At 37.2% G+C, this 24,967-nt stretch overlaps 1 protein-coding gene across 2 annotated transcripts; it reads right to left on the reverse strand.

The window, feature by feature from the left end:
- Positions 1 to 432: 432 nt before the first annotated feature.
- Positions 433 to 24,749, reverse strand: golga3 (golgin A3). Of its 2 annotated transcripts, none has more exons than XM_081365338.1 (24): positions 24,680 to 24,749; positions 22,507 to 22,783; positions 20,500 to 20,766; positions 19,193 to 19,305; positions 17,967 to 18,676; positions 17,738 to 17,849; positions 16,429 to 16,735; positions 14,282 to 14,484; positions 13,568 to 13,705; positions 13,291 to 13,452; positions 11,847 to 12,215; positions 11,681 to 11,758; positions 10,292 to 10,555; positions 8,947 to 9,041; positions 8,422 to 8,638; positions 7,923 to 8,066; positions 6,967 to 7,164; positions 6,733 to 6,849; positions 6,474 to 6,613; positions 6,076 to 6,208; positions 5,377 to 5,499; positions 5,098 to 5,262; positions 4,831 to 4,985; positions 433 to 2,616 (listed from the first exon to the last, which is right to left on the reverse strand). In XM_081365338.1, the coding sequence occupies exons 2-24, from the start codon at positions 22,631 to 22,633 to the stop codon at positions 2,445 to 2,447; spliced, it is 4,509 nt and encodes a 1,502-aa protein (XP_081221464.1). In that variant the 5' UTR covers positions 22,634 to 22,783; positions 24,680 to 24,749; the 3' UTR covers positions 433 to 2,444. The 2 variants fall into 2 exon arrangements, with proteins under 2 accessions (XP_081221464.1, XP_081221465.1); XM_081365339.1 differs by having other exon boundaries at positions 20,623 to 20,766; positions 24,680 to 24,739.
- Between the last annotated feature and the right edge of the window lie 218 nt (positions 24,750 to 24,967).

Here is a 24,967-nt window from a genome sequence, read left to right on the forward strand (position 1 = left end):
AACTACTGCGAGGTATATTACGCAATTCTGACATTTTCCACCGATAATTGTGATAAACTCGCAATTTAAAAATAAAGTACGTTTATTATTGTTATTTTATTCCGTGGCGGAAATAATATTAATTATGAAATTAATGGAAATTTGCATACTTCCCAGACTCTACAATGCATAGCTATACTGCAACAATAATACGAGGAACATGGTAGCAAGTCATATCAAATAGGCCAGTATTTAAAAATTATGTCAAGGTATCTTTACATATTGCATTTTAACGATTAAAATCATTGTCAGTAACTAAATTAATTTGTAAATTATATCTGCTGTAATAATATAAAATAGATTTGGAATCTAATTGTTTCCTGTACTTTTTCATAACATATAAAATACCACTAAGTAACACTATAGGAACAGAAGACAAGATTTGATCATTTTACAGAATGATTTATATTTTACACTCAATATGGTACATCCCATAAAAATGCTTAGCAAGCAAATAATTAAAAGTCAAACTTTTTTTGTAAACATTGAACAGAAACTCGTGCTTTTAGTCAGTACAGTAATTAACACACATTATGTTGTCAGTGAATTAAAAACCGTTTCCTCCCTTTTGCTGAATGCGTATGTATTAATCGTTTGAATATAAATGTACATGTTAGCGTGTAAAGCTTCATTTCCCATTATGTCATTTAAAGCAGTATTAAGGTTATCACCGTACATGGAGATCAATGTCATCATCTCAGAACACATTTAAAACAGTTCAAGCCAATTACAAATTTAAGTTCAGCTCCACATAACCAACCGACAGATGGAGTTTGTGAAATGAACACATCAGGGGAAAGAAAAAAATATTACACCTAATTAAGATACATTATTCAAAATATATTTGCATACATCTCCAATAATTAAGGCTGTAATGACAAAATATCCATGAGAATTTTGGGATGCAAATTTTTTTTTTTTAAATAAACGAACATAGTATCAACACTGGCAAAAAAAAAAAAAAGGCAAGATCTCTCCATCAAAAAGTAATATTTTACATCTGTCCATACCTGAAAGTCAGTAAGCTTGTTTTCTTTTATCAATTGTGCAATATAAGACAACACCTTTCATATATATTATAAATATACATACAACACACTCCACACCGCTTTCAAGAGCACATTCAACCTATTTTACATTATTTCCCAAGATCTCTCAGACAGAAATATTTATTTATAGGTTCATTCAAGCTATACATTTTTAGTAGTATTTAAAGGTTTCCATATTTGATCAATTTTAAGGCGCAGCCCTAAAGAGAACTAGTCAAACTTTGACAGCTGTTATCAAGATCTTTTCTATGGAATCTCACATCTGCAAACCACAGACAAAAAAACAGATATTAGCTGATATTGGATGACCTGATGTATGAGATATTAGCCTGTACAAAAAGGGCCACTATTTCCCCAGTCTCACACTTACATTCCTGGGGCTTCAGGTCCTGAGTTTGAATCAGAAAGAGGCTGTGATGTGAAGTATAATATTGTAAGCGCAACCTCAAGGTGTGTTACAAAACAGTGGTCCTAAATTGGGTAACGCAGAACACAGTGCAGAGAACACATAGACGTTAAGTTGGCATCGCTCTAGACTTGATTTGAGGCCTGGAAAAACTAAGAATGCTGATTTAAAATCTGTTTTTTGGAAAAACAAAACATTCTGGGCTGATCTGTGCTTTAAAATGCTTGATATGGGGTTTTGTTTTTCATAGTATTTGCATTATATTGCAGGGAACAGCTCTAGATCAGGCATCTGTCCAGTGATGGAATGAGAGGTCAGCTCATTCACAGGCACAGAGGAATGGAAGAACAGTTCAGCTGCTGAATTCTCCATGCAGGAAGTGAGAACTACCACCAGACGGATATGTAGAATATACACCTGACCAGTTAGGTCAATAGGTCACTAGTTACTATAACACTGGAGTCCCTGGATGTTTGCTGTAGACTGTGCTGTTTAGTGCAGCCTACAGTAGCACTGACAAACCTCTTTCTGCACCTCTAATGAGATAAGAAAGAAAACTAAATCAAAGCTGAACGTCAGGTGGGTGAGAGAGAGAGAGAGAGAGAGAGAGAGAGAGAGAGAGAGAGAGAGAGAGAGAGAGAGAGAGAGAGAGAGAGAGAGAGAGAGAGAGAGAGAGAGAGAGAGAGAGAGAGAGAGAGAGAGAGAGAGAGAGAGAGAGAGAAGCTCTATACGTCAAACTGAAAATAAATAGTGATAAAAGTAATTACAACACCAAAATGACTCCCAAAAAATAAAGCTGTGGTATAAAGAAACACTTTGTTATACCCAAACAATCTTGTTAGGTAAGGATAAAGCCAAATGTTGGCAGGTGATTCAAGAAAAACAAAGAAAAGTGCCCGTGAAGATAAAACCGAACTTTCTCCTCGGTGTCTTTAAGGATTCTTCGTGTATTACGAGGGCTGCATCTCCCCCGGTCTCTCGTCATTCTCTTCTTTATTAGATGAATCGTTGCTGATATTGTCATGAAACCCTAGTTTTTGGAGCTCCTCCTCTGCGCTGGCTAATGACGTCACTGTGACCGTGTGTTCCTCCATCTGCTTCTGAAGGCTGTCCATCTCCTGCCTACAAGAAATGACCATCAGAAGAGTGAGAAAGAAGGTGAACGCAATCTGTTATGTGATTGTGGTAGCTTTATTTATATGAAATATGTGGAAAAGGGAGGCAAGAGAGAGCAGGTTTTGTGTAATTGCACTAGGGGTTCAAAATCGAATTATTTCTTCTTTTGTTCACATTCATTTTAAACATCGGGTATAAATATGTAGTCTTGTGTCACGACTATGACAGCTTAAAATTCAGAATTCAGAATTTTTTAGGCCTTCAAACCTATTTTAAAAAAAGTCAAAATAAACAAACAATTTGTCAATACAAATAATTTTTTTAATATATAACAAATATATGAAAAAAATATTTAATATATTAAAAAAAATATATATATATATATTTGATAAAAAAGAAATTCAAACCATTCAATAATTTGCTTGTCCACCAGCGTCTCGATTTCTGACGCGACGGCAAAGCCCATTCATTTCCTATGGAACAACGTCAGGCAGCAAAAACGCCCCCGCAAAGCATGATGGGTCGCGTCGCGTCGATTTGGTCAACAGCGGCGCTGCAAAAAAGTATCTCGGTGGATACTTTATGCAAATGAGAGCGTCAAAACGCGGGGCAGCAGCCAATGGAAACTCGGCGGCGAGAATTTGTGTATGGGCGTTGCTATGGTTTCATATTTAAAGTACATTCCCCCAAGCAGCGAAAACGTCACAGGCGTCGCGTCGGAACAAAAATTGATCGGACGCTGGTGGACAAGCCTGTTTTAATGTTTTTAAATTCTGTCTCTTATGGTCAGCAAGGCTGCATTTACTGGATTAAAAAACAAGAAAAAGCATTAATATTGTGAAATATTATTACAATTTCAAATAAATGTTTTCTATTTTAATATCTTTTAAAATGCAATTTATTTATGTGATGGCAAGGCTGAATTTTCAGCATCATTACTCCAGTCTTCAGTGTCACATGATCCATCAGAAATCATTCTAATATGATGATTCGGTGATCAAGAATTTTTCCCCCTGTTTTATAATAAATATTGAATACAGTTGTGCAGCTTAATATTGTTTGTGGAAACCAGGATGATTCTTTGATAAATAGAAAGTTCAAAAGAACAGCATTTATTTAAAACAGAAATCTTTTGTAACATTAAAAATGATTTTACTGTCACTTTTGATCAATTTAATGAGTTCTTGCTGAAAGTATTAATTTCTTTCTTTACTGACCCAAAATTATTTAATAGTATATAGTAAATTTATTATAAGGCTATATGACATGTTACAGCCAGATATTCTCATTTCTTCTTTGGCCCCATTTACACCTGCTCTCTTCATGCGTTTTTACTGATCGGATACCTATCAGATTTTTTAAAAACCGTTCCATTTACACTTTGACGCATAAATGCGTCTCCGCAAAACGAAATTGTGACCCTGGATCACAAAACAGTAACAAGTAGCACGGGTATATTTGTGGCAATACATTGTACGGATAAAAATGATAGATTTTTCTTTTATGCCAAAAATCATTTGGATATTAAGTAAAGATCATGTTCCATGAAGTTATTTTTTAAATGTCCTACCGTATATATATAAAACATTTATTTATGTGAGTGAATGCAGCACAATTGCGAACATAAATGCACAACTTTAAAGGCATTTTTCTCAATGTTTAGATTTTTTTGCACCCTCAGATTCCAGATTTTCAAATAGTCGTATCTCGGCCAAATAGTGTCATATCCTAACAAACCATACATCAATGGAAATCGTATTTATTCCGCTTTCAGGTGATGTATAAATCTCAATAAAAAAAAAAAATTGACCCATGTGACTGGTTTTGTGGTCCAGGGTCACAGCGTTCTTCAATTTCCGCGCTATATGCAAATTTAACAGAGTTCATGTCATTAAAAGCAAGAGCTGCATTTTATTTACCATCAGCTAATTTCAAGATCAAAGACAGCAATAGGAGGGAAAGTGGCATCAGCACTATTAAGATCATTTAGTCTCACTATTTTTAATAAAGATCATTGTGTGTTGAGCGCGTTTCATTTGCGTCAGTTTGCGCATTGGCTTTCTGGAGAGCAGCTCATCTGCGGCGATTCGTGTTGCAGTAGCGCTGTCATATCTGGCTATAATCTGTTATATCTTTGCCAACATAGTTTGTCGTAATAGTGGGACAGTGTTACAGGGTGCACACTCTCCTATGGTATGGTATGATGTGTGCAAGTCTTACTTTAACTGTCTCAGACAGTTGTGGAGATTATTGAGAGGTTCTTTATTGACGGATGTTGAGGGTTTCAACAGTTCGTCCAAAAGTGAAGCAGGAACAGGGCAGTCTGGGATTTTTACTGGCGTCACTGGGGTCGATTCCCCCTTTAGATCCATCCGCTGGTGTGGGAACACAAATATTGAGAGAAAATATTCCATTACACACTTACCTGTACATATTACAAACCTACATCCAGTCTAAATTTTTTATTAAAATGAGCATTAGTCTTACCTTTCTGAGCCTGCTGTTTTTGAGGTCCTGTTTGAGCTGGTTGTTCTGCTGAAGAACAGTCTTCATGCTGCTCCTCAGCTCTCCCACTTTGGCCTGCAGCATGAATTTATCCTTCCGCGTGCCGTTGAGATCCTCCTGCACCATCTCCAGCTCCACCTTTATCCTCTACACATCACATCAAACAAAAAACAGCCCAGAATTCAGGAAAAAATAAAAATAATAATAAACATTTTCACAACAGTAACTGACTGACTGAAAGTGCTGAACAAAGCATCGCACCTGTAGCATGTCCTGCAGGGTGTCCATCTCTCTATGGTGACACTGTTCCACCATCTCCAGCTGCTGTTTTTGTGTCTCGATCTCCCGCTGCCTCTGCTCCACCTCCCACTTCAGATCCTCCACCTGCAAAGAGACAGGAATACAGTGTAATAAATACGTATTTTTTTCATATACATGTATAAAAAGATCAGTATAGATTTCAAAGCCATGAATGAAACTAACTTCTGTTAGGTCTATCATGTTGTTAAAATATAACGGTCAGGGGGAAACAAAAGCAAAAATGTGTACCCTCACTGGGACAGAACCCTTAAAAGGTCAATTTTTTGTACCTTTTCCACCCCTAAAATGATTATATTAGTACTAAAATGACTAAAAACTTTTTTTTCCTGAGAGTGTTCGCTATGAAGATAATGTCAAGTCAAATATATTTGTATAACACTTCATAATACACACCGTTTTTGAATCATGATGTTAATGTTTACAATATTGTAATATCTTCATGCCTTAGTCGCATTTAGCAGACTACTGGGGGGGTCAAACTCTTGCACTTAACTGATTCACATTAAATCAAACCTAGGTTCTGAAACCTTGCAACCTGCCTACCCAGACAGCATTTTAAGGGATAACAGTAATATATTGAAAGAGGCTCTGTGAAGTTTCAAACAGAGAGGTAGCTTTTGCAACAAAGCCACACTGTACCTCTTGGTTAGTGAGGGGTTGTTTGTTGAGCTCATCATCAAGTTGTTTTTGAAGGATCTGGAGTTGAGCATGAGCATCAGCTAATTCCTCCTGGAAATGAGAAACCTCCTCGGAGTGCTTCTCATCTTGAGCTCTGTCAGAGTGAGAGAGAGAGAGAAATTCACAAAAGACACCACCACAATATGAGAAGTCACACACATCTGAATGTGTTCATTAAGCAATCCAGGTATTGATCTCCATCGCTGCGTTTACGGTTTTTCACACATCTTACAACCATCAGTACATCACCCTAGGAAAACTGGACCTCATAAAGATGTCTTGATGTGTGGCAGCAGTTCTATACCATGAGTTTCCGAGGCAGCTGTGATACTATAACCCAGAGTGTCTGGAAAACTTACGCAAGCGTCTTAGCCTCTTTCTGCAGGGCTTTGACAAGCTCCTCTTTGGCCTGCAGATCTTTCTTGATCTCGCTGAGCTCCAGCATGGCTGCCCTGTAATGCCTGCGGTTATGGGCTGCCTCAAGCTTGGCCTCCGCCACCTGAACAAAGCGTACAAACACACAGGTCACACACATGCACAAAAGAAAATAAGCTAAAGCCTTCGGGAGTTCTCAAGAGGAACTGAAAATGCTATGCAGATGTTAAACTATATATTAACCTGCTCTGTGAGATCCTTGACTTTTATTTTCTCTTTCTCCAGAGCAGTCTGCAGCGTTTGCACCAACTGTCTCATCTGCTGGTCCTCCTCTTCTTTACGCTTTAATACTGCCTGAACCTGGAGTGAAAGATTACAGAGATGTTTAAACAAAACAAAACAAAAAAAAAATTGTAAAAACTATTCAATTCCACTGATTAAAGTATTGTCAATGATGACATGACACACGCATCACACCTGCAAGTTGAGCTGGACAAGATCTGCTTCTCTCTTTGCCAGTGCAGCCTCTAGAATATTGGCATGTTCCCGCAATGCACTGTGGGATTTCCCAAGCCCGGAGAGTTTCCCTTTCTCATGCTCTAGCTCAAGCGTAAGCTTCTTATTAGCATCTTCCAGGCGGCGAATTCTCTTTTTAAAATTTCGTGACTCTTGGAGCTGTCGCAAAAAAAAGGGGAAAAAACATTTCTTATATTTTGATAACACCACTTTTCACAAATTGCAATGGACTGTCCAATATGTAAAACTCACTTAAAAAATACATCATATTACTGGTATTTTAATGAAATAAAAGCTATCAGTTAAATATGGAGCAAGGAGGACACTTTTTTTTTTTTTTTTTTTTTACAAACATTAAAAGAAATGAGCAAATGAGTGTACAGATAGTCAAAATCAGAGTTGATTAAATTATGGAGCCAAAATACTATGAATTAACTGAGTAACCATCTAATATCACAAGAGAATAGTGGGGATACATATACATGTACACTGCCATAAAAAAGGTTTAGGGCCAGTAAGACTTATTTTAATTTTTTATTCAGCAAGGACACATTTATTTGACCAAAGTGATTTCTGAAGGATCATGTAACACTGAAAATTGGAGTAATGGAAGCTGAAAATTACACTTTAAAATATATTAAAAAAGAAAATCATTTTAAAATGTAATAATTGTTAAAAAAAAATGTATTGTGTTTTTGATCAAATAAATGAAGCCTTGTTGAGCATAAGAGACAAAATCTTACCGACTCCAAACTTTTGAACAGTAACATTAATTCAGCAAGCAAACATCTTTTTCAGAAAAAAAAGATTTACAATTTTCTGACCTGAATAAATGATGTGCATGTAAACATGTTAATTGTTACCAAACCATACAGGTTTGCTATATATTAAGCCATTAAGAATAAGTTTGTGCTCACCTCGTCTTCCAGTTCCATCACTTTCTCCTGATATTCCTCCAGCTCAGTGCTGGTGAGGTTGATGACCTCCTGCAGCTCTTTCTCCAGCATGGCTTTACTCTGGCTCACTGCCTCCAGCTCTCTCTGCAGGGACTCCACCTTGGCCTGAAGCAATGACAAAAATACACATAAATCAGTTATTAGAAAATAAGATCCACTATAGTTACTCACGGCACCACTGCAATACTTCAAGTTTTTAACAGTGAAAGAATTATAATCATTGTGTCCCAATGCTTTCAGGAACTATGCAACTCTTAGTGTTTATATTGTATACCATCAATAGAGCCTTCCTGTAGCTCCAACAGTAGAGCGTTGACGCTTGCTATGCCAAGATCATGGGTTCGATTCACCGGGAAAGCAAGAATGTAAATGTGTACCTTGAAATGCAATGCAAGTCACTTTGGATAAAAGCATCTGCCAAATGCATAAATGTAAATGTAAAATACATGTACCAGTTTACCTGAAATTCCTGGCTATTTCCTCCCTCTGAAACCTGAGCTTTGAGTTTGTCAAGTTCAACCTCCGCTGTCTCTTTGGCGGCGAGAGCTTCCTGTAGCCTGCGGCTCAGAATGCCAACTGCATTCTCATAGGCCTTATGCTTGGCCTTCATATCTTTCTGTGCGCTGGTCAAATCTGTGCCCAAACGCTTCATCCTCACCTTCTGCTCTGAGATAGCCCTGGAAGAAGAAAGAGCAAGTGCTTAACAGCAAGTTAGACAAACATTTTTGGTCTACTTCATCATATGTTCTTCTTCAGGGTCATTTTTAATTTGTTTAATAAATAGATGAAATAGGAAGAATAAATCCCAAACCCTCATGATTTAATCTTGAGACGCAAGATCATAAGCAAACACATGCAACTGGTGGAACACTTCGCCACTATTGTCTATATGTCACATCACACATCAGTGATGTCAAAGACTGAGCAGCAAAACTATCACTATGGAAACCCTTATGGCAGAAGAGGCGGTGTGATTGTGACTCACGTCTTGGCTTCATCTTGCATTTGTTCAATCCTCTTCCTCAGATTTTCATTCTCTTCGGTCACGGATGCCAGATGGTTCTGGTCAAACTGAAGGGACTGAAGCAACAACATAGAGAGAGTGTCAAAATATGCTATACAATACTGTTCAGAAGTTTGGGGTTGGTAATACTGTTTAAAAAAAAAAAATTTAAGTCTCTGCTGCTCACCAAGACTACATCTATACAAAAATACAGTAAACAGTAACATTGTGAAATATTATAACAATTTAAAATATCCGTTTTCTATTTGAAATGTATTCCTGTGATGGCAAAACTGGAATTTCACCATCCTTACTCCAGTCTTCAATGTCACATGATCATTCAGAAATCATTCTGATATGATGTGGTGTTAAAGAAAAATTTCTTATTTTTATCAATGCAAAAAACAGTTGTGCTGCTTAATATTTTTGTAAAAACTGATAAAAGTACCATTACAAACATCTTTACCATCACGTTTGATCAATTAAATGCTTACTTGCTGAATAAAAGTATTAATTTGTTTAAAAAGATAAATCACTGAGCCCAAACATTTCAACAAAGGTGTATAGAGATAGAGAGCAGTTAGGCCACGCCCCCAGCAGAATCCAACCCTGTCAATTGACTTTTTATTGCGTGAAGCTGCCTCCTTGTCATTTCTTGCTTCTAACAAAAGACAGAACAATACCTAAAAGCTGTTGTGATAGGGTGTACAGCAAGCAAGCTGAAAAAACCCAGAACTAAGTTTTTATAAGCTACCAAAACGTAAAAGACAGCCTTTAAGGAGACAAAAGTGGATACAGGCAATAAGATGTGAAGCATCAGCAGGAAGAATGGGTAAATTGTGGGGTCAGTATGCCTACGTGTGCAGTAATAAATAGGGTTGTGAAATAATCCTTTGACATGGTTAAAAATAATGATTTTTTTAATTTTTAATTTTTTTAGCATATCCTGTTGCGGATTACTTTCCCCTCCAGTGGGTTTAGTTCTCAGAGTAATATGACACGTTGCACTCTGTCTCTATTGCCTGCATCCACTTTTGTGTCCTTAAACACTCGTTTTTGGGGGGGGTCGACAGCTTATAAAAACTTAGTTCTGGGTATTTTGGCTTGATGTACACCCTTGTCACATAACAGCTTTTAGACATTGTTCTGTTTTTTGTTATAAGTCATAAATGACAAGGAGGCAGCTTCACGCAATACAAAGTCAATGGAGAGGGTTGGATTGCTTCAGGTTGTTTTCAGATTTTGACGCATGACGCTCCGTCTCTATGTAGGAAAAAGTCTGTATCCTTGCAACCGAGATGATCTTAGTAATGCAGCGGGTGTGTACCTGCAGCTGAGAGTCAAGTTGGTCTCTCTCTGTCTGTACGGACTGTAAATGGGCTTCCAGGCTGTTCATCTGCTGCTGGACTCTCTCCACTTCCTTCTGAAGGCGATCCTGTTCCTGCTCTGCACTCTTCTTTTCTCCCTCCATTCTTAACAGCTCCTGCTTCAGGTCCTTCACCTCCGCCACCAGACGCTTTTTAGAAGCCTTCAACTCCGAGATCAACTGGTCTTTGGAGCTGGCGTCTCTCCGGTAAGCTTCGACCATCACCTGCCAGGAAGAGTACAGTAGATTAAGGACACTTCTGCCAAAACCCATTTGACTATTTTGTTGTGGTAAAACCTCCTCACAACTAGTCTTATCCAGCAACAAACAAGGCATATGTGTCAGTCATACCAGTAAGAAACAGATAAGATTTCTATAATAGAACTAATAAACTGAATATGTTTTAAATACACAAACACTTTTATATATATTTATCATCAATAAATCCAATTTGTTTTCACAATTAACAGATTTATGCTGATTCTAAGCAATTTGAATAAATGCATTTTGAAAATATTATTAAAAATAAAATATAATCAAGTGGTAAATTATAAACAATGCCATGATTTTATTTTTTATTTTTAAGTGCAGAAATCTTACCCGTTTCATTTATGTATGACTGACAAATATGCATCACTTTTAAAGTCCCCATGAAACCAAAATTGACCCTATTTACTTTGTTAGCGCATATTACTAGTCTTGTGGTGAACAATTAATCCGTGCAAGAAAATATTTAAAAAAAAAAATTTTTACCATGGTAATCTTTAATCAAAATCTGAAAATGCCCCTCCCCTCTGCATTGGAGGACCTTCTCTGATAACGTAGGTTTGAGGAATTGGTTTGGGCAACGCTTAACCACTCCCCTCAAACCGTTAGTCTGCTATGAGCGAGAGATAGAGAGGAGGAGCGCTAGAGTAAAACCCTGCCCTCTGTTCAATATTCCGTTTCACTGGGAAATACGTCATAACACTGGAGAAAAGTCGTTTGCAACTTCCGGTTCACGGGGACTTTAAGTTTATTAGTTTGTTTAAAACAGTGTAATCCAAATGAACAGAATTTGGGGTAACATTTTATTTTACAGTGTCCTTGTTACAAATGTTACATGTACCATAGTAATAACAGTAAATTATGCATAATTACATGCAACTAACCCTCAACCAAATCCTAATCCTACAGTAAGTACATGTTGTTAATTAATATTTCTCTGTTACAGTGTAATTATATATTTACATACTATGACACCTTAAAATAAAGTGTAACCCAATTTCAAATACATAAATCTTAATTCAATAAATCTAAATATGTTTGGAGTGTACATTTTGAAGGAACTCAGATCTTTGGGCCGCCTACCTTTTGCTGCATGAACTGCTCTTTCAGTTTCTGTGCTTGTTTTTTGAGGGTGCCATTCTCTTGCTTTAGAGCTTCAATCTTGTAGAGAAAGGGAAAAGATGCAATCTGAACCCATCCTAATATTCCAGTTACAAAAAAGCACATCACACCGATTCAAACCTCTCACCTGGGTTGCTTTAACCTGCACTTCCTGTCTAAGCTGGTCAAGTGTGTCTGAGGCCAACAGCACTTCCTCTCCGAGCCTTTCTGCTCCTTCATCCAGTTCACTCTTATCTGCCCGTGCTGCCTGCAGAGCCACTTCCAGGACTATTTTCTCATTTTGGAGATACTGCAGGGTTTCCTCTTTAGCAGTGGCGTCAGTTTGTAGCTCCTCCAGCTGGGCCTGGAGCTCCTGGTAACGGGCCTCCAGCTGATTAAGGGACTGTTCTTTGGTTTGGAGGTTCTCCTGAGTAGTGGTGAGCTGCTTCATCAGCTCTAGGTGCTCACGCTGTAACAACTCCAGCTCGGCGTCTTTTTGGGAGAGAATGAGTTTGACCTGGATGGAGAAGAAGTTGAGTCGTTTGAGTCATTAGGCTGCATAAATTAGGTTAACCAGAACACTTCCCATAACATCCGATGTACTAGTTACATCGTCAGAAGCCTGGCATCTACGCTAATATTAGTCTGGCTGTCTCATTCTTATCCCAGGGTTACAGTACTCAGCCAGATCTGGTCTGTATCCAGACCAGATGTGAGAGGACACCATGAACTAGACAAGCCGTAGAGACAGGTCCCCTGCAAAGACCTTGTCGACAAGACTGTCATCGGCACAGATCCTCAGCAAAGACCATGAGAACCAGAGAAGTCCCCTGCACAAACCCTGTGGCCTCCCCACCAAATGTTGATGTAATGTATCTCGATCCTCAAGCAGAAGGAACTGGATGAAATGTTCTGAATTATATCAATCCACAATCTGACTTGTGATTGAATTAAGCCTGGAATTAAACCACAGCATGTAGGTTTGTCTGGCCAGAGGAGAACTGTCGCCATTGTCGCCTTTTGGCTTGCTTAGTAGGGGACCCTTTATATTCAGTAATATTATTGATTTGAATGCACTGGGCACTATGAGAACTGAACTGTGCTAGATGATGACACTGTTTTCTCCAGAGCTGCTTTTTAGATTATTTTAACTCATTTCATAACTGATGAACTTTACGCAGTTATTGTACCAAACTAAATCAACACTGAACTACCTTCAAATGAATAATGATGGTTTACTATTGTATTTTTAGAGCTGCTTTACAGCTGAATTGAATAATGTTTGTATCATTGATCAATACTTTCCTGTTCATCACTGTAAAGCTGCTGCATTGTATAAAGCACTATATAAATAAAGGTGACCTGACTTGACATCATTAGGGAATTCTTATATTCAAAATAACACATTACAAGAATGTCCCCGTGGAGCAACCTTGGATTAAGGGTCTTGTTCAAGAGCACAATGCTGATGGGTTTGAATCTACAACTGTGTGTGTGTGTGTGTGTGTGTGTGTGTGTGTGTGTGTGTGTGTGTGTGTGTGTGTGTGTGTGTGTGTGTGTGTGTGTGCGCGCGCATGCTGGTGTTCAGATACCTGCTCTAGCTCTCTCTCTAGTGTTGTGGCTGTATTAGCAAGTTTGAGAAGATGCTCTCGCTCCTCCTCAAACTCTTCCAGCTTGTGCTGAAGATCTTCCTCCACCATCGTCTTTGCCTCCTGGATCTGATGTATGGATGCTTCTTGAGTCAACATGTCCGCCTGGATAAGAATCAATCTATTATTATTATTGTTTATGCTTTTTAGATTTCATCAGTTTCATCTTCCTTCTTCATTTTTTTTCATTGTTGTAAAAAAACAAAATATAGTGCCAGACCTCTATACTCTGTAGTTGTACAGCAATCCGTTCCTTCTCTTTTATAGAGCGATGGTTCGTCTCTGTGAGTTTGTGCGACAGAGTAACGTTCTCCATCTTCAGATTTTCCAACACACCAATCTGAGTCATTTGACCGGCCTGAAAGTAAATATACAAACAAATGCACACTAAAGATGGCCATTCTGCATCTGAACCTTTCTGATAAGCTTTCTGATTTTGAATACATATACTACCGTTCAAAAGATTGGGTTCAGTAAGTTGTTTTAATTGTTTGAAATAAATGAATACTTTTATTCAGCAAGGATGCATTGAATTGATCAATTTACAATAAAGACATTTATAATGTTGCAAATGTAGTTCTCTTCCACAAAACAAATTTAGCACAAATGTTTACAACATGGATAGTAACAAGAAATGTTTCTTGAGCACCAAAATTAGCATATTAAAAAGATTGGAGTAACTGACCGGAGTGACTGGAGTAATGATGCTGAAAATTCAGCTTTGTCTCCAAAGGAAAAAAATGCATTTTAAGAGACAAAAAGCTATTTTGTAATAATGCTTTTCAATTTTACTGTATTGTTGATCAATAAAATGCCGTCTTGGTGACCACAAGACTTCTTTCAAAAAGATTTAAAAAATCTTACCGACTCAAAACTGAGAATGGTAGTATACATGTTATGGGAAAACTAATTTATACTAATTTGCACATTATACCTGCATGTTTGCCATCTCTCCCTGCAGTCGCACACGTGCCTCCTGTGCCATACTCAGCTGCTGCTGGTACCAGATGCGGAGCTGCTGCAGAGAGTCCACTTCTGCCTGCGAGGTCTTCAGTCTGCTCTGCAGAGCGGTCCTCTCGCTCTGGACCCGCTGAAGCTGTGTCTGCAGGCCTCCCATCTGCTGCCGGAACTCAGAGACTAAGTGGAAAAACAACGAACATGGTATGTAATAGGGGTTGCACAGACTATTCGAACTGAAGGGACTGAAGCAACAACATGGAGAGTGTCAAAATATGCTATATACACTACTGTTCAAAAGTTTGGGGTTAATACTTTTTACTGTTTTTTATTTTTTAAGTCTCTGCTGCTCACCAAGACTAAATTAAAAAGTAATATTGTGAAATATTATTACAATTTTAAATATTCGTTTTCTAATTCAATATATTTAAAATATTATTTATTTCTGTGATGGCAAAACTGGATTTCAGCATCATTACTCCAGTCAGTGTAACATGATCCTTCAGCAATCATTCTGATATAACGTGGTGCTCAAGAAACATCTCTAATTATTATCAATGCTGAAAACATTTGTGCTGCTTAATATTTTTGTGGAAACTGACACATTTTTTCAGGATAATTTGATGAATAGAAAGTTCAAAAGAACATAAATTATAAAAATAAAATAAAAAATGTTCTAACATTAAAAAATGTCTTTACCATCAAGCTTGATCAATTTAATGCATCCTTGCTGAATAAAAGTATTAAACTGTTTAAAAAGAAAATCACTGACCCCAAACATTTGAACAAAGGTGTATAGAAAGAGACGTGAACATTTATGTAATAGGAGTTGCACAGACAGGCCGACTTTAATGCTCTGCCATGGCGCTTTAAACTTCAAATCAACTAGTCGCTGATCATGGCCTATAGAGGGCGCAACAGGATAAGAAATCTTTGTAATCCACTTTTACACTCCGTTTCCAACCATTAAAATCAATGACAAATAAATGCATACTCCGAGAGCGCTCCACAAGATACGCTTGATTATACCATCTGGATGCTCGAAATTGATATGGTGAATGCACGTTTTAAACAGCTTATTGTGCACGCAAGTTAATCGCGGTTCTAAACTAACACACATACAGACAGTAGCTCGCACATTTAGTAGCACAGAAATGTATTGTCACCACTGTTCTGTGATTTATCAATAAAATAACTTAGAAACTAAAAAGTTCTAGCATATATTTCTTAGTAATTGAAACCCACAGCTTCACTATTAGTAGAGAGACATTGCCAGGTAGAACTAATTCACATGCAATCTCTCTCACACAATTGCATTCATATAAATGTAATCTTTGCTGTGCTACTTTCTCTGTATCTGATTTAGAACGAGCCGAAATCTGTGAGAAACGTGATGACCAAAAGACAAAAGAACTGATCAAAATAAGCTATTATGTAGGAGCAATAGCCTTGTGGGCAGCGCTGTGTCATATGCCATCGCTCTGAACAAGGCAACCCGCATTCGAGTCTCAGCTCGGCTTATTTGTTCATTTATGATGTCATCAGTGACTAGTCGACGTTGACTTTAATCAAATAAATGTCGATCAACCCCTAGTATGTAAAGATTTTTATACTATTATTAGTATTATTATTATTATTATAATATTACAATTATTATAAATAGTATGTATATTTCAATACATTTACTCAATATTTCACTTATTATATTTTCACTTATAATTATTATAAGTTTTATTTTCAAAGTGCCTTTCCCAAGCTCAAGGTCACTTATGTTGACCAGTCAAATGAACACAGTTAAGGGTTTATCAACAGGTTTGTTTGTTTTTTTAAACCAGAAAAAGCCAATTAATCACCTTGGCCAATATTTTGTAACTAGATCATTTTTTAACAGTGATTGAAATAGTTCCCAGGACACTAAATGTACTAAAATCTACTGGTACTAGTGGGCAAAAGCGCTATCACCATGTTAACCGCCCTGAGTAACGATAGTCAAGTCAACTCAAGTCAGTTCAGTGTTGGTCCAGTTCAGTTCAGTTCAATATAGTTTACACATTGAGACTGATATTGAGTATACCAACTGATCAAGCTCAACCCTGACATGTACATCTACCACTTTTTCCTCACCTGTGTTGTCCCTGGTATTCAGGCTCTGCTGCATCTCCTCCACTTTGACCATCAGCCTCTGGTACTGCTCTTCAGCCAGCTGCAGGTCATTGCCCAGCGAGGCCAGGCTGGCGTTCTTCCCCTCCAGATTGCCCTGAAGATCCACCATAGCCTTCTCCAGAGTAGAGCACTTGGAGCGTAGCGTGGTGACCTCAGAGGTGAGGGTGCTTTGCCTCTCCTGACTGGCCTGGGTTTGCTCCACCTGGACCTGCAACTGAGCATTTACTGTAGCCAGCTGTGCCTGGAGCTCCGTCTTTTCTTTCAGAGCCTGAAAATGAAGGTACAGTTTTAGATGATCCATGTGGTTTCAACCATGTTTTTAAGAAGTATATTTATAACAATTAATAAATATATAAACATGTATATGCACACTACTGTTCAAAAGTTTGAGGTCAGTAAGATTTTTTTTTTAAAGAAATTAATACTTTTATTCACCAAGGATGTATTAAATTGATCAAAAGTGACAGTGAACATTTATAAATAATATTACAATAAAACTGTATTTCAAATAAATACTTTTTTTTTTTTACTTTATATTATATACTTTAAGATTTCTGAAAAGAAAAAATGATGATATAATGATAATAAGATATTAAGATAACATTGATAAGAAATGTTTCTTGAGCACCAAATCAGCATATTAGAATGATTTCTAAAGGATCATGTGACACTGAAGACTGACACATCACAGAAATACATTACATTTTAAAATACATAAAAATAAAAAACGTTAAATTAAATTTATAATAATATTTAATATCTGTATAGTATTTTTTTTACTGTATTTTGATCAAATAAAATGCAGAAACTTCTCTAAAATACATTTTAAAAAAATCAAATTGACCCCAAACTTTGTCTTTGACTGAGTGGCTGTTGTTACAGTGATTACTTTATTTTGTATTTGTATTAAAAAATGTAAATGTTTTTATTTGTGAATTTTTTTTTTACTATAATAGGATTACAGGAAAAAATTTAAGCTTTTTGTAATAAAATATTATATAAAATAAATATTAGTGATATTGCAGCAATGGTGTGTGTGTGTGTGTGTGTGTGTGTGTGTGTGTGTATATATATATATATATGCACAACAATTTTGTAAATATTTAAAATGTATAACTATAAATATTTAAACCAATCTTGTCTCTAAATATGGGCATCAGACATTTTAAAAAACCATATCAGTTGACCACTAATAAAAAGACGTAGCCTTTTATTCTGTTGGTAGCAGGAAGCAAATATTGGACAAATGCCTAGTCCCAGGTTAACTCACCTGACTGGCCTCGGATGAAAGAGACTCCAGTTGTCCTTCTAACCTCATTTTCTCTTTCAGCACTTGCAGCATCTCATCATGAGTCCCCATCACAGAACTCCCAAATGACACACTGAAAACGCATAGTTCAATCATGAAGGTTTAATGGGCTGGTTTCATGATAGATAATAATGTTCACCTAAAGGTCTAAAAATATTTAGGGAATGGACTAACCGGTGGAATACCATACCTGCTGGAGAAGCTGTCCCTGCGACTGCGAGGCTCTACGCTGCCCTCTCTGTCCTGCTCCATCTCTTCCATGTGTCTCTCTTCAGTGGCTGCCTGCAGGACTTCCTGCAGTGATGGAAAGTGGCCCATGGCTTCTGGAGCGATCTCTCTCCCTTCAACAGTATATGGAGCCTTTGGCTTGTTCGCTATTGCAGCTAACATACTATATGTCCCTGTAGTAGACACACTGCTATAGGACGAGCTATCGCTGTCATTGCCGTCAACTCTGAAACCTGATTCGCTGCCATCCACCTCAGAGACGTTGTCTCTGATTAGCTGAGATGTTTCCAAATGGGGGTTGGTCTCAGAGCTGATGCTGATTTGCGAAATGGTGGAAACTGAGCTGATGGAGGAATGCAGCGAGCTAAACGACGAGTCGGCAGACACAGAAACTCCCCCACCAGGTGCTTCTGCGCTTTTATCGTCAGATTCGGGAGTTTTGTAGTCGGCGAGAGAGTGGATCTTGCTGGAACGAGATGATTTGGATTTCTTCTCCTTGCTGGAAGGGATTCCTAGACTTCCCAGTTTGGGACCACGAGGAACGCTGGTGCGCAGGAAAGAGTATTCCTTAGTCATGGCAACAGTATTGGCCCTTGGGAGACCCTCGGGATGGAGCATGAGCTCTGGGTCCAAAGTGCTAAATAGGCGGCTCTTAGGAGTGGATCGCCTGGTCTGAATGAGTCAAAGAAATGATGATTAAACATAATAAGACATGTAAAACAGGAAACAGCAGCAAACACTGGACAAACACTGAGCTGTTTATCTATGTCTAACATTAAGTCCATCAAGTCCACCTATAGCTAATATTAAATAAATTATTTACTCAAATGATTTGGCCACCCTCATGTTGTTCCAATCCTGTTTGATTTTTTCCCCCCAAGGAACACAAAAGGAATGAGAATGTTAAAATAAATAAATAAATGGTGGATATCAAACCAAAAAAATATTAAAAGAAATTAACGTTTAACATTCTTGAAGTCAATTAAGTGTGATGCTAATGTGCCATATTTAAACGCACTGAAAGGAACAGACCATATTTTATTATGACTTCAGAAGACTTGAAATATAGCAGACAAGGAAAGTCAACACGTAACGAGGGTGAGTTAATTATGCCAATTTTCTTTTTTTTTGACAAACTATTAATTTAATTCAATATCAGTAATTTCATAGAAACTGAAAGTGACTCACTCGCTCGGTGTGCCGCTGTGCTCTGTATTGTTTGAGCTGTTCCTCTAGACGCCGGCGAGCTTCCTGGCGAATTTTTTCTTCATTTTCCATCTCCACTGATGGCTCTTTTGAAGCTACAAGAAAGACACAGTCAACAAATGCACAAAAACTCTTGCTACATAAAAATAGGCAGGTGTTCAGATATTGTCAACCAAGCTGTATTGGATTGAATGCAACAGGCTATTGATTTTACGAGACTGATAATACAGCTCATCAATCCTGAAAAATGCTTGTTTGACAATGCTATTTCTAGGGATGGCTTTGACAACTGGTTCCATTTTTACAAAAATACAAGAACTTACTGGTTCTGTAATAACGCAATATGCAGTCATCTTTCTCATCTTTTTACAGTTGTGATGGTGATGAGCGAGTGTCTTATATGCACACATTATTATTAGTTTTAATGCAATAAGTTCTGTTTAAATTAATATTTTTGGTGGATTATATGTTTTGGTACAATGGCCTCAGAAAAACTAAATTCAAAGTATTGGTCTAAATAAATAAGTTACTAAAGGAATAAATATGGTAAATTAATGTGTTTTTTGTTGTTGTTGCTGCCTGGAACTGTATAATAAAATCTGATTTGTTATTACTGCTCTGTTAAAATCCGAAATTAATAATAATCAAGCTGCTGAGCATTTTCCACAGCAAAATTACTAGAGGAATCAGTAATTAGAATCATTAAGGGAATTGTAAAGTGGAAATGGAACCAGAATCATTAAAATGTCTCCCAAGTCTTTTAAGAGTGAAGCTTCATGCTCATCCTGGCAGAGCAAACACCATGTGATCTCTGCAACCCAAAATAAGCCATTCCATCTGCCTTAGTTAGAAAAAGAGAAAAGCACACTTCAATTTCAGCGTCAGTTAGTTATTAGTTCAGCCATATTTCACGTCCAAGCCAAATTGACTTAAATACTGGCAAGACAACGTGCAACTTGTTATGTTGTTCCCAGAAAAGCTCAACTTTTCCTGAATCACCAACCAGCACAACAACCCCGGTATTGCACAGAATTATCAGAAATCAAATCACCAACAATCACAGGAGAGACTAATTAGCCTTTAATTAATTAATTAGGACATTATACAATGAAGAGATTCCCATTAAAATCTCTCTGCAAGCCAAAATTGAGAAGCAGGCAAAAATAGGATAAAGCAAACAGGGAGGGTTAGCCTAAATCAGCCTCAAAAGCCAAACTGGGGGGAATTACAACACAACAGGAAGGGACGAGGGTGATTCGGGGGGGGGTTATCCAATATCGTATGCTTACACAATTCGGTCTCCTGCATAGGAATACTTAGTCTGAGCGATTGCAATGCGTCACCCTTGTGAATAGAGCCCTCTGCAAGAGCTGCCTCAGACTTCTCTAGGCTGTCATGGAAAGAGGCCACACCTGGATCCAGCTGTGCGCTCAGGGGGGAGTCGGCAAGGCGGCTGCCCGGGGAAGGAGTTGCCAGAGGTGGGGTGCTGCCTCCGTGAGCTTCCTGACCCTCCACCACGGCCTCTCCGTTTGGCAACAGCTCTGCTTTGACATGACCTGCAACAAAGAGAAGGGATTCAGCAAACAGCGTTACGTTTACAGGTGTTTTTAGTGTTTTACAGGCCAATGCACACCATGCATCAGCAAGACTGACTTATGATATATATTTTGGTTCATTACAACTTTCATTGCTCAGTCTGACCTGTTATGTGTACTTAGCCTTCTATGGACCACATTAATTTAGCCTTGCTAAAAATAAACACTAACAACAGTTATTAAAAATTATTGCATCTAAAGTTATTAAAGTTAAGTAAAAATGTGTTGAAATAAAATGAACTTATTTTAAAAGAGCACTTTTTATGCTTTAGTAAATATCACTCCACGCAAAAACTATTTGGTAAGACTAAGGTCCCATTAGTAATGCATTTACTAACATTAACAATGAGCCATACATTTGTTACTGTATTTATTTATCTTTGTAAATTAGTTAATAAAACTATAACTAATCATTGTTAGTTCATGTTAGCTCAAGTCCATTAAATAATATTAATAAAAATGATTTTAATAATGTATTAGTAAATGTTGAGATTAACATTAACTAAGAATGCTCATAAATGATTTAGAAGTATTTTTCATTGTTAGTTCATGTTAACTAATGCATTTAACTAAATGTTAACAAATTGAACCAGATTGTTACCAACAATTCTGTAGAAAGCAATGGCCCATTCATAGACATGTTTGTCATCCGTGATTCACTTATTCTACAGACAGACGCGTCTATTACTAAGAGAAAGTGAATAGTCCAGCATTAAGGGGGACCATCTTCTCAACATGTCAAGTCATTATTCTTTTCCCTATGGGTAAAATGTTACTTTGCGCACATTTAAAGTACAAAGCACAACCTAAATTAGCCTGTTTATATCTATGAGGTTATGATTGGTGCTTTTTGGTCATTCACAACTTTCATAATTAGAGACCAGCATAGCCCGAATGTTCTCCTGTGCGCAAGACTTGCAGAACAAGTCAAACAGCCTAATCGAGCTACAGTGACAGTTCAGGAAAGTGAGGGGGAAGTTTGTGGATATATCTAGAGAAAAATGCTTCTCAATAAGGCAACAAATAGCACTGAAAAGTGGGAAGAAAAAACATCTCAAAGCCAAGTGACGCAGTAAACAGCAAATGTTCACTTAGAAATGTTGCCAAGTTTTGAATAAACTGAACACAACAAACAACTCTCATAAGACAAGCTTAACAGTGAATCCTGCATACGCTCACATTTTGAGTATAAATTGTATATCTTATACACTATAAAGACCCAATTTAAACTATAAAATATATTACAAACATGTGTAAAATATTATTTGGAAAATATTTAGCTTCTTTTACGTTACATTATGCTTTTTTCTACTCACTATAGTACTGTACTGTCAGATGCAGCCTATTTTTTGTTATTTATTTATTTATTTAATAGTGGTTTTATTATTTAGCTATTTAAATCAACCTTTTTAATTAAATCGATTTTGTTTTATTATTTAAATACTTTTTTTTTTATACAGAGCCCCACACATGACATGCAAGAAATTAGTAAATCATGCGCACGATTTAGCCTACTATTTTTTTCCTGCATGTCATGTGCAGGGCTCCGTAATTTTAAATTAAAAGCATTAATTAAATAGTAAAAAATGATTTTGTTTTGCTCTGAGCTTTTCCACGGACCCCCTAGCAGCCCCCTGTGGGTCACCACCAGTTTAGAACAGCATCCAATCAAATTTCATCTTAAAAAAAACCCACACTCACCATTTGGGATTTTCTCTGTTACGGGTGATCTCTCCGACTTCAGAGATTCTACAGTATTGCTGTCTGGGTGTTGTGCAATCAGCTGCTGAGGGATGACCTCAATTGACCAATTATTTCCATTTTCCATATCGCTTGAAATACAGATGCTGTTCTAGCATCCATTAAAAAATAAGCTGGGCCTCACTAGTGCAATTCAACTTTACTTCATGCTCGGTAAATTTTGGTAGAGACTGCAGGCTGGCCTGGATGGTGCAGACAACTTCAGTCCTCGGTGAACCTGAGGAATGAAAACATTACTTAAAATCATCCATACTGTGAGAAGGGTTCAAAATTCATTGTCTTGGTTAAGGGCACAATGGTGACATACAGTGAACGTGATTCACAACATGTTCCTGAATCAATATCTTTGCTGATCCTGGAACAATATTCCAATCAACCAATCAGATTTGAGGGACAAGTTTACAGTTTATGTCAAGGTTAGGCTTACAACCAGGGTTAGATGCTTCTACGTCAGTGTTTTTCACTTAGCATTTCCCTCTGATTTTAGGGATAAGTTATGGGTAGGGTCATTTAGGGGTAGGGATAGGACTACATTTTTTGACAGAAATAATGTTTCAGAATCAACAAAGTATGCTGATCCAGGAACTGTCTTACTTGGCAAAATCACAGTGACCAGTGATATACTTTTGTTATTGTTGCTGGAAGTGGCACTAGTTTCATTTTTTTCTTTGTCATGTGTTTATATAAAGAAAAAAAATATAAAACATTTTTTAACCTACAACCTTTTACATATCAGCCCACTAATTCATACCACCTCAATTTGGGGCCTCAACCCGCTATTACCTTTCAAAACAGCAACATTTCCATTTAGAAATGAATCCGAGATTATCACTAGAATGTTCTGATTTATTTTTTTTTATATATAGAAATGATGACATGACATTCAACTACCCTATAACAATACCTATGACTACCTGGTGCGAAGGGGGCTAATAATATCACTTAATTCCTCTAAAACCAGCTGTCCGCTCCAGCCATAGCTCAACACTTCATAGATTAAAATGTTAAATAATAAAAACAGTAATACAAGTCTCTTATGGAGAAAAGCAATACACTTAAAATAGTCCTCTTTTATTAGGTTTCCAATGCATTGGAAAGTAGTTCCTGTAGTGCTTAATGCATGCATGATATGCAATATATGCTTTAGTCAATACAGTCAGCTGTCAACACTTTGAGCTGTCAACACAAAGGTTATCTGTTTTACTGCGAAGAAAATTCAATAAAAAAAAACTAAAAATCTGCTTTAAATTAAATGAATTATTTAGTCTCCATTCACTCACTGAAGTGAATGCTTTATTTGTCAATATTTTTAATAAATATTGGACACATTATTGCTGACAGGTGGTGGTGATGATTACTCATACTGAGTTATAGGCAAGGAAAACTATTTCATGAGAAAATAAAAGCAGCAGGAGATTGAACAGAATAATCCTTCATAATATACACTTATGCATATATTCTTCCTTATATAAACTTTTCAGCACTGTAGTTTGCTTTATCCTAGTTGTTGTCCTAATAGTTAAGTGTCATGATAAGCATCATGAAGTGTCTTCATGAAGTGTCATTATGGTGGAGGAATGAGATTTCTGTCTCACACAATGCTAGAGGATTAGACTAACCTTCAACACCAGTCTAACTATAGACTAGTGCGATTTAAGACGCTTATCAGACATCTGACATGCAAACAAAGCTGTCATTACTTTGAAATCAACCTTGTCATAATATCACACATCGACAGATCAGACTGACAACAGCATTTTTGATTAACGGTCACTCAACAGAGATTATGTCCCTTATTTCAGAGCAATGAACTGAAAATGAAAGCACAGCAACAAACGCGTCAATCATATTAAATAACCAGCAGCACGGAAAAGGTGAAAAACCACTGGAGATACAGTGTTAAAGTGAGTTTATTATTCTAAATCTCTGATCTCATTAGCATCAGCCTTTTAGCTACTTAGCCACATCGCACATACTGGTATCTAAAAGCCTTAAGCAACTGATGCATGACACTGACACGCGACCACGCTTCTGCATAGCAGTCGTCACGTGAAATGGTGAATTATTAGTATGGTGATTAGAAGAGATGATAAAAAAGTAATTAAGCACCAACCTTAGACGTGCTCCTGCCTATACTACGTGGCTGTTTAGGTTCCGTCCTTCAAACAGATCCGTCTCACAACGGTTACCTCCAAATTAAAGGTTCCGCGTAGAGCTGCTGCGAAGCTACGGAAGCAAAAACATCTATGGATTTTAATATCCCCTGTATATTATTTATAACAATCTAATATCAATAATCATACTTTTATATATTATGGTTAAAAATCAAAAGCGTTCACTTCTGACCAATTGTGAATGTACTGATATAAAAAACACAATATGCTGCAATATGACGTTTTTT

The sequence above is a fragment of the Scardinius erythrophthalmus genome (genome assembly GCF_964197995.2).
Source record: "Scardinius erythrophthalmus genome assembly, chromosome: 5".
Lineage (NCBI taxonomy): Eukaryota > Metazoa > Chordata > Actinopteri > Cypriniformes > Leuciscidae > Scardinius > Scardinius erythrophthalmus.

Excerpts from the sequence above, each read along its gene's own strand:
- golga3 (XM_081365338.1), bottom strand. The coding sequence starts at position 22,633 with ATGGAAAATGGAAATAATTGGTCAATTGAGGTCATCCCTCAGCAGCTG. Across the intron at positions 14,485-16,428 it reads GAATACCAGGGACAACACAG|TCTCTGAGTTCCGGCAGCAG; the intron begins GTGAGGAAAAAG and ends TTTTCCACTTAG. Across the intron at positions 6,614-6,732 it reads TCAAGGATCTCACAGAGCAG|GTGGCGGAGGCCAAGCTTGA; the intron begins GTTAATATATAG and ends CGCTTTGTTCAG.